This window comes from Pavona decussata, unplaced genomic scaffold (genome assembly GCF_977016875.1).
Source record: "Pavona decussata unplaced genomic scaffold, jaPavDecu1.1 SCAFFOLD_77, whole genome shotgun sequence".
In the NCBI taxonomy this organism is placed as follows: domain Eukaryota; kingdom Metazoa; phylum Cnidaria; class Anthozoa; order Scleractinia; family Agariciidae; genus Pavona; species Pavona decussata.
Genome location: NW_028145495.1, coordinates 527,603 through 541,713, shown reverse-complemented (window position 1 = coordinate 541,713; position 14,111 = coordinate 527,603). Strand labels below are relative to the sequence as shown.

General features: G+C 41.4%; 1 protein-coding gene and 1 long non-coding RNA gene across 2 annotated transcripts in view; one reads left to right on the top strand and one right to left on the bottom strand.

Annotated features, from left to right (window-relative positions):
- The window catches only part of LOC146476394 (uncharacterized), a 31,893-nt gene that overhangs the window by 11,588 nt on the left and 6,194 nt on the right, over positions 1-14,111 (top strand). The window lies entirely within an intron of this gene.
- Positions 123-2,013, bottom strand: LOC146476395 (transcription factor Sox-11-B-like). The gene has a single exon (XM_085114564.1). It carries the CDS (start codon positions 1,401-1,403, stop codon positions 522-524), a length of 882 nt encoding a protein of 293 aa, XP_084970690.1. The 5' UTR covers positions 1,404-2,013; the 3' UTR covers positions 123-521.

The following is a 14,111-nucleotide window of genomic DNA, read 5'->3' as shown; positions in this document are numbered from 1 at the left end:
ACGTCGTAAGGTAAAGATCGTTGATGTATTTAGCTTTCGCAATTCGGTTTGAACAGTCGTCCGCGAGCTTGACCAAGCCGTGCGTGATCGGCGCGCGCGTGTTTGAGAATAAACACAAGGAGTTTTAATTTTCATAATAATAGTATTATAATTTTCTCTTCTTCAATTTCGATTCACTTTAAAACACACTCCTCATGGTGAGGCAAGAGAGAGAATTTAGTAAAAATACAACACTATTAAATTATTTAGAATCCTTTTTTTGTACAATTATCGTAATAAAAGCTCTCTAAAACGAGAATACATATCAATCGATACAAAATGAACGAAATAAACTTGTTCGGTCGAAAACAAATATACACAGAAAAACGTGTCCTTGGATGTTAGAAAAATGGAAGGGTCACAAACAAGACCCCGCTTGTCTCAGAGTTTATAAAAATCGTTTGAAGCGAAAATTCCGCAAGTTAAAAACAGTGTCTGTTCCACTGGTATGTCCGTGAATGAGGAAAATTGAAATCCGCTAGCTACAAGTGTCCTAGAGAGTTCTCTAGCCACTGCCCTTGAATCAGCTCTGACACCTCTGGCGGGGTGTAGAGATCGGGAAAATCAAATTGGCCGCCATTTGCCCCGTTCAGATCGAGTAGAGGAGAAACGGGCAGGCCGTTGAAGTTCATATTGCCGAATTCTAGGCTGGGCCAAGAGTTCGGTATCTGTTGGCTGTGATTCATAGTAGGAACTTGTTGATCTTGTTTGAAGGCTTGCTCGAAGTCATCGTACAAGGAGAGCTGATCTATGGGATCCTCTGGTGTTGTGCCCATCGCGTCGGGGACGTTTGGCGGCGGAGTTATCGGGGAAACGAAGTCACGGCGTTGTTTTTTGAACGCTGGTTCACCGTGTGAATTTCCATGTTTTTTGGAAGAGCCCAGTCCAGGAAATCCATGCGCCCCGGGAAGGGCTTCGCGTTTCGTTCCTGTCGCATCAGAGAGGTTCTTCCGCGAGTGTGAGTGTCCTTCCGTAGAACTCGAAGATGTGTTTTTAGTTTCTTGTGCGCCGCCGTTTTTCTGTTTGGTAGGCTGCTTCTTCTTGCGAGGTCGGTATTTGTAATCGGGATAAGCCTGCATATGTCTGATGCGAAGGCGCTCCGATTCTTCCACGAACGGTCTCTTTTCGCTTTCCGATAACAGCTTCCAGCGCTTGCCGAGGCGTTTGCTGATCTCCGCGTTGTGCATGTCTGGATGTTCCTCGGCCATTTTTCTCCGCTCTATCTGGCTCCAGACCATGAACGCATTCATGGGGCGTTTAACGTGTTGAAGTGACTTTTTGGGCTCTTCTACTGGCTCATCCACAGTTGGTACTTGAGGCGGCGGGCTGGGCGAAGTAAGCTCGCTTCCTTGAAACACCATCATTACAAATCCGCTGAAGTTGATCGGAACGAAATCTTCTATTATTATTTTCACGCGCGGTGAGAGAAACTTTTCCTGCTCCAAGCTAGCCAGTCACTTGGTTCAGGATCGGTTCGTTGAAGCCACAGGTGCAATCAGTTAGCGTATTCAAGGTCCGCAGGGAGTTCGAGCTCCGTTGCGTTCGGTTTGACACGTTAACAGCGAGTGAACAGGCACAAACTGATCGTGGCAATTTCTATTTTGAATTTACATCAGACTTTCAGCCTGCGTTGGTTTCTGTGACGCTGTGACACGTCACCTCACGCTTAACACAAAAGAACCAATGATGGGAGGCAAAACCCGCTCAATGCTCCGCCTCTTCTTCGCTGTGATTGGTCCGTTTGACGGCTCCGTGGTCGTTTTCGGTGTGTGTGTTTTAAATGGTTTGCGCGCCAAGTGTTGAGGTGACGCACGATTTTGATCGAAACACTTGAATCGGGTGAAAATTACCGTGTTATCGTTCGTTGAGCGTCCGTGAATCGCTTGAGAAACCCTGGCTGATTTTGGCGTTTTCCGCTTGTCTGGCGGGCGGGCGAAACTTTCATGCGTGCGTTTAAAACGTGGAGGTTGCGCGATCATTTTGGTCCAGTCTGTTTCGAATTCATGCCACGTGCTTCGAACAATAGAACAGCGCATTCGTAATGACTTACAATACTAAGGGATTGTTATCGAATTGTCATAACATGCCAAAATTTGCATCTCGTTTTTGGATTGTTTTGAATAAGAAAGACACACTCGAAATAGTTTTTTTTTTCCGGCGTAGTTCCTTAGTGCAGCGAAAACTCCCTCGCAAAATCTCAGTTTTCGTGAAGTATCGCTTAAAGTGGTGAAGAGAGCTTCTCAAAGAAGAACAAACAAGCGGAATCATTGCGTCGGTGGGGGTATTTAGGAAAGATCAACTCGTAATTTCGGTGCTGAATAGTAAAGCTGCCGTGGGAAGATTTAAGAGGGCGGGGGCTAAGCGATGAGACTGTCTAATTAGGTCCCGTTTCTTAGCTACCAGAAATCCAGAACCAAACCAGAGTTAAGAATTTAGGGGAGCTTTTACCCCGGATCGTTCTTCTCCATGTTGTTGGTCATTTTTCTCAAGCGCGCACCAAAGCCCGCTATCTTAATTCACGATCGCTATGCAGAGAAGTCCCCACGGACTCCGCCAATTAGAGCTGTATTCGCCTTTCCGCTTCGAGTGGTAAACTAATGCAAATCTAATAATGTAAATTCGCTGAAAGGGAGGTTTTGTTGATCCGCCGGATGTCTGGGGGGCTGTCTCACACCTCGCTATTACTGTACATAATCTATTTTATTCTACTTTATTTCCTCTCCAAAAGCTTGAAAATGATGCTATACTTGATTAAAAAGATCGCTGATTAGAACGTTAACCCTCGAAGTTATCTTCCCAACTTAAAAATAACCAACAACCTGTTGAATACAATGCAACCTGCTTCAAAGTGCTCAAAATGGTCGCTTTGGAGACGAGCGCTTTCGACCAATCATATCACAGGGTATCTCTGTACGCGGTAAACTCCGAGACAGGTGTCGTTTGCGTTCGTTCGCGATAGGATTGATTTATTAAACAAACAGGTGACATGAGAGGTCACTGCACGACCCACGTGCTTAGAGACCGCCAGCTGGCTGCCAATCATCGTGCCAATCATCCTTCTCGACTGTTCTTTCGAAAATACAAAAATAGAGCCATTAAAGAGCGTCGTTCTTGCCGGCTGATACCGTTGCCGCGGTTTCGGTTTGCGAGCCGCACTCGCGTGCATGCTTTTTCCCGCCCAAATTTCCCGTGCCCCGAGCGGCAAGCTTGCTCAACGAACCGAAACGCTGCGCGGAGCTCCAACCGATCTGTTAATGGCTTCTTCTTTTTCTCCTTTTCAAAAGACCCTGTATACTGTACCGGTGTTTGTATTATATTTGCCCTGATTATGCAAGTGGGCTCGAGTGGCCGCAAATACTGGCCGCTGATTGGCCGTTGCCACCTGAACCAGATGTTTGGCGGCAGTTTTTCGCCCAGAAGGTCTCATACGAAAGATTATACCAACGCAGGCTTACGACCAAGCGCCATATTTGACAGCAAAGGCGAAAACGAAATTGCAGCCAGGGTTTTGTATCGGATGAGGGTTGTGTAGGTACATTATTACAATCCTAAGGCACTGATCAAATGTTTTTTTTTTTATCCGGTTTTGGGTTTCGCGGCAAAGAGATGCTCGCAAAAAAATCAAATTACTGGTTTGTTTTTTAAGTTATGAGGGCAGAAAATTTTTGACACCTAAGCTGTGAACGTTTTGGACGAAAATTTCTTTTTCGAGGTATTGATATTGAATTTTTTAAACACTGTATGACAATAATGTTTTCTTGTCTTTTATTTTTCTAATGACATGTTCGTACTTAGCTTGGCAGTTGGCTTAATAATAGTACATCTAACTTTATAATACGCGAACATTACCCAACACCGGATTTTACAGAAAATGCTTGCTCGGCTAGAAAATTGTAAACCGCTGTTTCCGTAACACGTGACATGGAAATTAATGACTTTTTATTAAAATGTTGCTAACACAATATCGTTGTTCTCATGATCAAGGATTTAGTGAGTAATAATACTGGCCCGACATGTTGTATTTGTTTTGCACGTGAAATGGCGAGCTTGTAACAAATTGGGGAACATTCTAGCTAACATAATGTTTGTCGCGTAAGAAGTTTTTAATGCAGTGGCAGTTTAATGTTTCTTTCGTTTGTTTTTAGTTTTGTTTTGCCCGCCCAGTTAGTTTTCTTGAATCCTTTCCTGTATTTTAGTTTTACGAAGCTCAAGAAAAAATCATTTCGCAATGGGTTAGTCGATTTAAAACGTCTGCAAAAATTCTGCCAACACTGTTTATTTGGAAGTATATTGGCTGTGCGCTGGGTCAAAAAGACCCGTTTCCAATTTAAGCTCGTAACTGGTACCCTAAAATCTTCTCAACCAGTTCGAAGTGATGGTGGTACATACAAATTGCCTCTTGTTTCCTATCTCTGATGTTTAAATAGGTGTTGCCACCAAACTTATGCAAATGTACCGGAACGAAAATTAAAGTCAGCCTTCTTTCTTCTTGAAGTAATCTGCGCGAACCCGTTCAGATGAATAACAAAAATATTTATCGTTAAAAGGGCAGTAGCTTTAGAACAGGAAATGGCGGCAGTTAATTGTTTTCTCGCTTTAAAGGCCAACTTTGAATTTTTAAAATCGCGATATTAACGTTGATAACAATCAGAGAATTCAAGAAACTCCATTAAGAGAGCGGAGTGCAATAAAGCGAACTTGAAATAGGTAATTATGTTTTAACAATTTTACGACCTTCGTATTTCGTATTTTACTCAATATTAATCACGTCTTACAATCTGTTGCTATTACACGTTGGTGCTCGAGTTCTAAAACTCTAATGAGCATACGTAATTAATTTTTTCAACAGGTTTACGTGGTTTGTATTTTTTAAGTTGCTCAATCTCAAATGTGACGCAATTTGTAGTATTTCTTATTTGCGCCGATGTTGTTGTCGAGTTTCAAAGTTCGTCATAAAGGTTTGCAAATAAATCTCCTACTATTTCATTCATTACGCAAACTGATAATTTTCTTATGTAACGCAAAACGCTGGATTTGCCGAACAGATTTTTAATTGAGTTTTTTGTGCGCGCGGATTAACATTAAGCAAATTATAGAGACTTCGCAGAACGGAACGAAGCCTTTCCTACGCAGAAGATAAATTAAAACTGGAAATAGTTGAGTCGAATTTTAATACGTATGACGCTTTTTAATCTCCGTGCTTTCCGGCCTGAGCGGAAAAACTTAAGCGTCCTATCGCGATAGAAATAAAGGTCAACTTGGTAAACATTTTGACATTTTCTTCCTTCTTTGTAAATAAAATTTCCCTTCGCTGTTTATAAAAGGCATTAACTACTCGTCGAAAAGTTGAAGAAGCATGGAAAACTTGGAAACCAGGTGCCTTTTCTTTATCGGCGATATCTGAAGACTTTTTGCAACACCCAAAAGCGGTGAACTGGTCATAGCGGCCGGCTGGAGAAATATTCAAATTTCCTTTCCGCGGCGCAAATATCAAAAAAGCAAACAGCACCACAGGAAAGTGTCTCTCAATAGCTTTGATTTGAATTTGAATATCACCCTCCAGGACTTGATTATTTTCGTAAAATGAAAGTTACCCAACCAAATTCGACTAATCATTCCAGTTGTTATTCCTATATGCTCTTTGAATAAAAGGTTTTATTGCGTCTACGTTCGTTTGGCTTTTTCCACTCCGTTGCTTTCCGTGGTAAACATAGCAAGACCTTCCATGGACGTATAATAACATCAAAGCGAAGACGCTATGAACCGTAATGACATGGCTTTCAATTCAACTCGGCCGTGGTGATATTATTGTCAATAAAGCGGTCTGATTTTACCAGCAAGACCGGCTATAAACCAACTATCCCCGGGCAACCCTCGTTTAATAGTTCTGAAGTGACTTCTCATTCATTTAATCGTAAAGCTTTTCAGGTGGTATTTTGATCCAAAGAACTATGCTTTTCCTTGAGCTTCGAAAATTTTTGGACGTTTAATTTCGGGCAAAATCAAATACCTTCGAAAACTTAAATGTCCAGAAAAAAGAAAAAGATATGTACCGCTCGGGGGCTTTTAAAATTACGATTAAAGATTTCTAAGCACCGAACACCGAACATAAATCACACCAATAGCAGGTCGGGACGAACACTTAAAAGATAATTACTGAGGTACTCGGTGCTATGAGAGATATTGCCGACTCATAAAACTTGAAACTTTTTCAATTAAATGACTAAAGAAAGCAATAAAGTCGCTTACGTTGTTAAAGATGCAGTCTATGTAGCCAGTTGAAGTGTAAATAATAGTTTGAGTAACATTTTGGACGAAGCGATTTTCTGCGTTATAATGTCTGACAAACTTTCCCGAAGTTAACTAACGGGGCGAGTTGTGCGAATTTTAATTAAAAAGTTAAAACGGGCGTAAAGCCTCCCAAAATGGTGCCGCAAATTGTCTGAAAATTTATTATAATCGTATAGGGTTTTTGTCGAAAAGGAGAAGATTAAAGTACATTTTATATTGTTAGTTTTGTTTGTGCAATTTTTCTTTTTCTGACTATGTCAATGGCCGTTATCATGAAGAAGTAGATTTAAGAATATGGTGTCTTCTGACTGAAACACGCACAGCAAGCTCCTTCACAGGCCCTTTTCGGCTTTCAATGTAACGGTGGCGCCATTTTGAACGGAGGGATCGCCCCTGTTGTAGGACACTAAACGAACTGGCCGTCGACTATGTGTGTGTGATCTCTTTAATGACCTTTAGTGTCTGTTTATTTGGCGGGTTCGACTTCAGAAAGTTATAATCTACAGTACTGTTGATTTCGAGAGTTATTCTGGTATAACGACTAGAATAACACCGACACGTTTTCTTGATGTTTTGTCGTGCTGTAAGGGACAAGGTTAGATAGTTTTAGTTTTGCTTAAACGTTTTTAAAAACACATTTGTATCAGTGTAAACCTAAAACTGTCTGGCAGGCAAAGCCGCCTTGACTGGTGTGGATGGCTACCAATCAGGATCAAGATAGAAATTGATTGCAAGTTGAAAATGGTGGTCAAATTTCGCAGTTTTGGAAATGTCAGTGGAAACTAGTCGGGCTCCATTCCAAAAATCACATAATGTCTTCGTTTTGTCGTTGTAAGAGTATTTAGCGCAGCAGAAAAGGTGACATTTGACAAGTGACCCGCAAAGAGAAAACCCTACCGTGTTAAAACACGAAATGTATCATGATATATTTCTGTGGCATTCACTCATTCTTCAACGTGGTGTCTATTTAGTGGGTACGGCCATTCCTGCCACAAGTAGACCGGACGTTAGGCTGGTCGAGTGGTCGAAGAAACCAACACATTGGAAGATAATCCTGATTGGAGCCTTGGATTGGAAGGGACTTTTAAAGTGTAGAGTACACCGCAGAATAATCACTATATCGGTAGAGACGGCATGAAGTGTTCTTATCCCAAGAATTGGAAAAAAAATGGAAAGAAAAAAATCCAAATTTTCACTCTGTAAAAGAATGGAATTTCAAACAACCCTCGCTGGAATTATATTGCTCGAGGACTTTTCATCTCAGGGGCTAGACTGTTTAAAATTTCGTCCTCCGCAGATCAGATATTAGAGCTACCTTGTACAGCAACTCAAAGAAGTAGACCTCACTCTATTACTTCATCGAAATGAAAAAAAGAAACTATCCGAGAGAGGAGACCGCTGATAGGTGCTACCGTGCGCTCAGCATCGCCCACACGTTTTGAAATGCACAAGTTTTGATATTTTTCCACGGTCATTTGGTCACGTTGAAATGGTTGTTCAGAGCGGACACTTTAGAAAACTAACTTTCAGAAGTTGAAACTTGAGGACAGATCGTTCTGTTAGTGTGAACGCGGGTGGAAACGAGGACGTTAGTTTTGGAAACACTGGTGACGTTTTTGGGAGTTTCCGCTGAGTGTGGATGGTAGGCAAAATCGTCTTACAATATTGTGCGTTTTGAAGCGAAAACGATGGGAAAATGGTCGTTTGAACGAAGATTTGGCTTCGTTTTCGGACAATTGTATACGGAGAATTGCGATAATACTTAAGTGTGAACAGGCAGTTTTCTTTCCGTCAATTGTTGGGATTGTCGTACCGCAGGACGCGCCAATGTTTAACCCGTGCTTTTAATTTTGCATCTTTTAACTTTCGTGGAGATTGAACCGTATCTCGAAAGAGAAAATCTATTAAAGCTCACCGTTTCAATTCTCCGCGATGTGCAGCGAAAGGAAATCACTTTTTCAGCGGCATGTTAAGCTGGATTGTGAAATCGAAAAGCGTTCATTTTCTCGGTTTATAACATGAAATGTTTCCGCACGTACCCAGAGAGATAATACATCCATCAATGTTTAGCCGCAGCAGGGGCATTTGAACGTTTGTTCAAACGTCCCACCGCAGGGTATTTGTGGATGATCAAAAGATCACTAAAAATCTTTGAAAATTCGTTAGAAAGTCCATTAAAACGGTCAAACGTTCCCATTCCCAGGTCCATAAGCTTAAGGGAGTTTTAGGGAACCTGTTGTTTGAAGTACTTTCAGCTAAGGATATACTAATGGACAACCAGAAGACAATTTAATGGTCGCTATTTCTCGGGCATGGTATAATGTCTCATATACCATGGCCGCAAAGCCAATGAAATCCCTGGAATTGCACTATACAACGATCCCGTTTTTAATAAATAGACACCCTTAAATCTCTCTGTTCGTTTCGACACATTCACTTGTTTACTCATTTCGTAAACTGAAGCCTTTGTTTGCATGTTATTTTGGTACTCAGCTTTTCATGTTACATGTAATCCATTTACCTATATTCTTTCACTTCGCCTCCCGCCTTGATTGTAGCTATTGTTATGCGGGTAGTGTGACATTTTCGTGGGAAACAGCAGGAATATCCAAATGCTCTTGCGGTAGATCCATACATTTCCTGTCTGTATTTTGAAACAACCGTCACACATTTTATGTAAATGCTTAGAGGAGTTTTCTACGCGTGAGTCACGCACGAAATATAATTAAGAATGACTTTATTCCTCTCTTGATAGTTTTCTTTTTAAACCAGCTTTAGTGCATTTTCACACCCAACACTTTGTCAGCTGTCAACCCGCAAAATTAACGCACGTTTAATTTGTATTTCGTTGGATTGAAGCCGGCAACCTGTATTTTATTGTCCTTTTCTTGTTCTATTCTCATGAGAGGACGCAGTGGAAGTCTACTGTAAGTACGACGTCACGCAGAGATTTAATCTTTGTGGTTCCTTGAGGCGTCTGCAATCTCATTCAATATGACAGAGAATGAACGGCTCATGTTATTCTCACTTCTTTCTTTGCGATCTGGACAGTGTTTTTGAATATCGTAACTCGATACAAAATTACCGCATTACTCCTCATATAAGAAGATGGCGAGGATAAATTCGAATTAAATAAGTCTGTGGCCTGCCAGTGCTTATGTACGTACCGTCTAATGAGAGGTACCAAGCAACTGTTGACCATACCGATCAAAAAATATAGATATACCTTTAATTATATAAAAGGGACGCGTCGGCAAAATACCAAGATTGTATGACGCTTTGCTTGGCCACATACTTTGTTTTGTAATGAATCAACAACATCGATTTGCGCGAATTTCGCTGCAATTGTATGGTGAAAAAAATATTAGCCTGAATTTCGCACGATGCGTCCTGTGCACGGAAACTAATCGCCATCCTTTTTGACCGGGCCTTTAGATCTACTAGTTGTACATTCACTTCCAGAACACAACATTCCCAGCTAATGTTTCTATTGTTTTGCGATAAGCCGCTGGCTTTTCAAATTTGGATAATAACTGTCACTGTGTGGAAACGCGGGCACATATACAAGCATCTTGAAATGCGATCACGTAATTATATTACGGCACTGTTTAGCGGGAACGAGAAGGAAGCGCGCCCTTCCGGAATTGTGATCGATCATGCCACTGAAGTCGCGTGGAAGTTCATTAGAGAGAAAAAGGAAGATGCGCAAAGCAAGAAATAAACGGAAGCGATTGCTAAGAGCCTCTAATGAAAGCGAAGCCGGACAGATGCGAAGACAAAACCTGAGAGACGTATTCTTCTGCTTTGGAATTGGCGCGTGTTAATTATGCGAAATGGTAGGCATTGAAACAAAGGAAATACAAGGGACAGAACCAAGGTAGGTCTCGCTTAGTCAAGAAGACGTAAGTTATCACAGAAGAGCATTTGCCTAGACAACCACAATTTTGAATATTCACGCTTAACATAAACACGACCAACATGATCTTGCATTGTGCGGGTTATTGTTCCGGGGGTAGGCGCCATAACATTCATAGTGTAGCAGAGCGGCCCTTAAAATTTATACTCCTGAACTTACAATGAAATAGAACAATCTATACTCACTTTCAGAGCAAGGGGCACGACAAATTCACTTTGTTCTCGAAATGTCCAAATTGTAGATGTATTTTCACACCAGACAAAACCATAATGAGGGGACTATATAGAACACTTTTATCAGTGAGGTCAGTATTTTACAAAAAAGCAATAAAAAACACGCAACTATATAGCTGGTGAAGTAATGAAGGAAGTGACTATGAAGCAAACTCGTAAAAATAATTAAATGAAAAATAAAAAAAATGCACAGCCAATGTCGTGGTTGATATTGGTGTCATGGTCTCGTGTAACAAAACAAATAACGCTAATACACCAACTCAGCCTTTAATTTTTTTATCCATCAGAGCGGCGGGTGACCCACCTGACACGGTCTGATGTAACGTAAAAAAACGCTAGTACAGCAATTCAGCCTTTAATTTTTTATCCATCAGAGCGGCGGGTGTCCCACCTGATACGGTGTGATGTAACGTAAAAAACGCTAATACAGCAATTCAGCCTTTAATTTTTTATCCATCAGAGCGGCGGGTGTTCCACCTGATACGGTCTGATGTAACGTAAAAAACGCTAATACAGCAATTCCGCCTTTAATTTTTTATCCATCAGAACGGCGGGTGTCCCACCTGATACGGTCTGATGTAACGTAAAAAACGCTAATACAGCAATTCAGCCTTTAATCTTTTATCCATCAGAACGGCGGGTGTCCCACCTGATACGGTCTGATGTAACGTAAAAAACGCTAATACAGCAATTCAGCCTTTAATTTTTTATCCATCAGAGCGGCGGGTGTCCCACCTGATACGGTCTGGTGTTACGTAAAAAACGCTAATACAGCAACTCAGCCTTTAATTTTTTATCCATCAGAATGGCGGGTGACCCACCTGACACGGTCTGGTGTAACGTAAAAAAACGCTGATACAGAAACACAGCCTTTAATTTTACATGGTATGATGTGACAATGCAGTCACCAGTGTAGCCAGGCATCGGTCAATTGATATCGATCAGAATGGTGGATACCCCCCCCCCCCCTTCCTTCCCCCCTTACATACACGCTCTAAAATAAAATGAAGTTTTTATTTCCACAAGACTGAAGGTTGTTTCTCCTTGTACATTTTACTATAGCATCGTTAATATGATGGAACAAGACAGAGGTATGCATATACATGTACATGTCTCACAACTCCTGTCGCGCGTGACTTGAAGTGCGCGTTTTCCTCGCGTTTTGCGCTCGCCCGCGAAACACACACGAAAAATAACGCTTGTTCGGCGGGGCCAGTCTGGTGTTTCTTCTATGGAAAAGTGCGTGTGCATTTTGCTTTCGTCTAAAAGTTAACTTTTTTTCCGGTGCAAATATCGTACTCAATTTTCGGGTTCTTTTAGCCTCGTCGAAAAATCGCGAGACAATTAGTGTCACTGGTATCGCAGATTATAAGTGAAGAGAGACAACTAGTCACAACATTAGCAGGACCGCTCGCCAAATGCCATGGGATCTGATAATTTTGTCCACATAAGACTCCCTTACCCGGCTCAACTTTTTTCTTACAAATATGATAATACTTTAAAGTAAATTTAAACTAATAGAGAGCAACTGTTTACTATGGTAGTGCCATGAATATGCATATTCTTCAAGATTCACCATAATTAATGCATTTGTCATTGTACTGTGTTGACAATAACACTCGTGCGATCACTTTTTTCAGGATTGCTCACGATGTCTTTTTTATGTTTCTTCTAACCGTGTCTCAAGGCGATTTGATAGCGCGCTTGATTTATCTCTGCCCTCTTGAATATACTCCGGGAAAATGTTGCACTTCACTTCAGAAAACGTATCATTTGCTCGATGATTAAATTTAGATCATATTCTTTCGGCATACAATTTTGTGGTCTCAAAACAGAATAATCTAGGAATGCTAGTAAATTCTGCACCACGTTACTCACAGTAGAGAACGCCTGTGTCCTGTTATGCGCGTGACTGTTTCGTAATCGAAACCGTATATTTACACTATCAAATCATTTGCAGGATCCCGTTACAGCATTTCTTGCCTCTCTTTCCCTCTCACGTCTTCTCTTTTTCCTTCCTCTCTTCTGCCTTAACCTTTCTGCATGAGTATCTCTGCGCCAGTAAATGGCCCGCCTTTGCGAGCTATTTTAGTCGGCCGCGTCCGCCATTTCGAGTAGAAAAATTACATTGTACATTTGCATTTACTCTAATTTCACATCACGTTTTTATTTCTTGGCACTTCTTGATGTGACATGTAGTCCAGATCATATTCCTATACCCTGCCTGGTCTCTTTTCGATTTAATTACATCCTCCATGACATAAAAACAGATTATGACACCTTGCAAGTCCCAAAAGAAAAGAAACCGGGTGAGTCTTAATTTGAGGAATGTTAGGAATGCTAGTAGATTCTACTAGCATTCCTTAGCGGAACTTACAGTCGAGCCCGCCTGCGTCCTGTCATGGTTGAATCTGGTCACATGATGATCGTCAGTTGGTTGGAATAGATTATTTACGAAGTAAAACAGGGTGCCAATCTGTTCAATTTAAACATTTTTCTAACTAGAGTGCTCTTCGGGGCGAATACTCGGCAAATGTTAAACGCGCGTGTCTCCATTTTTGTGTTAGCTGTTTGGCAGTATGAAGGTTCTCCTGAATCACTGAGCCAGAACAATGAACAAACACGAAATTCCTTGACCGTTTTTAACCAGTCAATAGACTGTTTGCCGGTTGAAGGCCGTTCCTCACAATTCCTCACAATATTAGGTTGAAAGGATACTTCTATGACAGTAAGCTTCGCTTGCCCGTGTGAACACATGACCAAGTTTTGGCTTGACACGTCTTGATTAAGGGTGCGTTTAGCCTGAGTATCAGGCCTTCCTAAGAGGAGGGGGGAAGGGGAGGGGGAGGGGGAGGGGGAGGGGAAGGGGGAGAAGAGGAAAGGAATTCCCTTTTCCCCTTCCTCTCTTCCCCCTCTCCCCCACCCCCCCCCCCCCACCCCCCCCCCCCCCCCCCCTTCCAAAAGCCTGATACTCAGGCTAGGGTGCGTTCGCCGGATTTGCCTTATTCCGGAATAAGAATATGTACGAGTAAACGTTACTAAAAATACCCCATAAGAGGTTTGTAGAGTTACCGGAACTATGAAATAGCTTTTAAAATATCATGTGCTATCAAAAGTTTACAGATTTGTTTTGCCAAATTTACTTGAAACGAGAAGTCTGCAGGCTATGTCTTTTATTCTTATTTCGGATTAAGGTCAATCACAGATGCACACAACCTAAGTCTACTCACGAACAAGATTCACAACTTTCCGAACAAGTTTTCCTTAACAAGTAGCAAAGAAAATAATGATTAAGAGTAAATGTCCCTAGTTCCTCGAACAATGCGTTGATTGGGCGTTGATGTCGAATTTATTGTTAACAGTAACAGTATGTGTATTCTTGTTTGTTAAAACCTGTATCACTGGATAGTATAATTCTAGAGTTTTGATTAGGATATTTAGCCATTATAAACAGCGGCCTTTAAACGATCTTCTGTTCTTTCTTACAAAATGAACTCAGCAAGATCTAGGAATATTAATTTCCTGATTGTTTTTAATAAAACATGATTCCACTCGCGCTTGTTGGATATGTGATGATTATAGACAACTTCGTGCTACGCGCCTCGTTGGCTAGCTGTCATATCAGTCCAACA

Bases quoted from the DNA above. Each gene is read 5' to 3' on its own strand.
- LOC146476395 (XM_085114564.1), bottom strand. From the start codon at position 1,403: ATGATGGTGTTTCAAGGAAGCGAGCTTACTTCGCCCAGCCCGCCGCCT.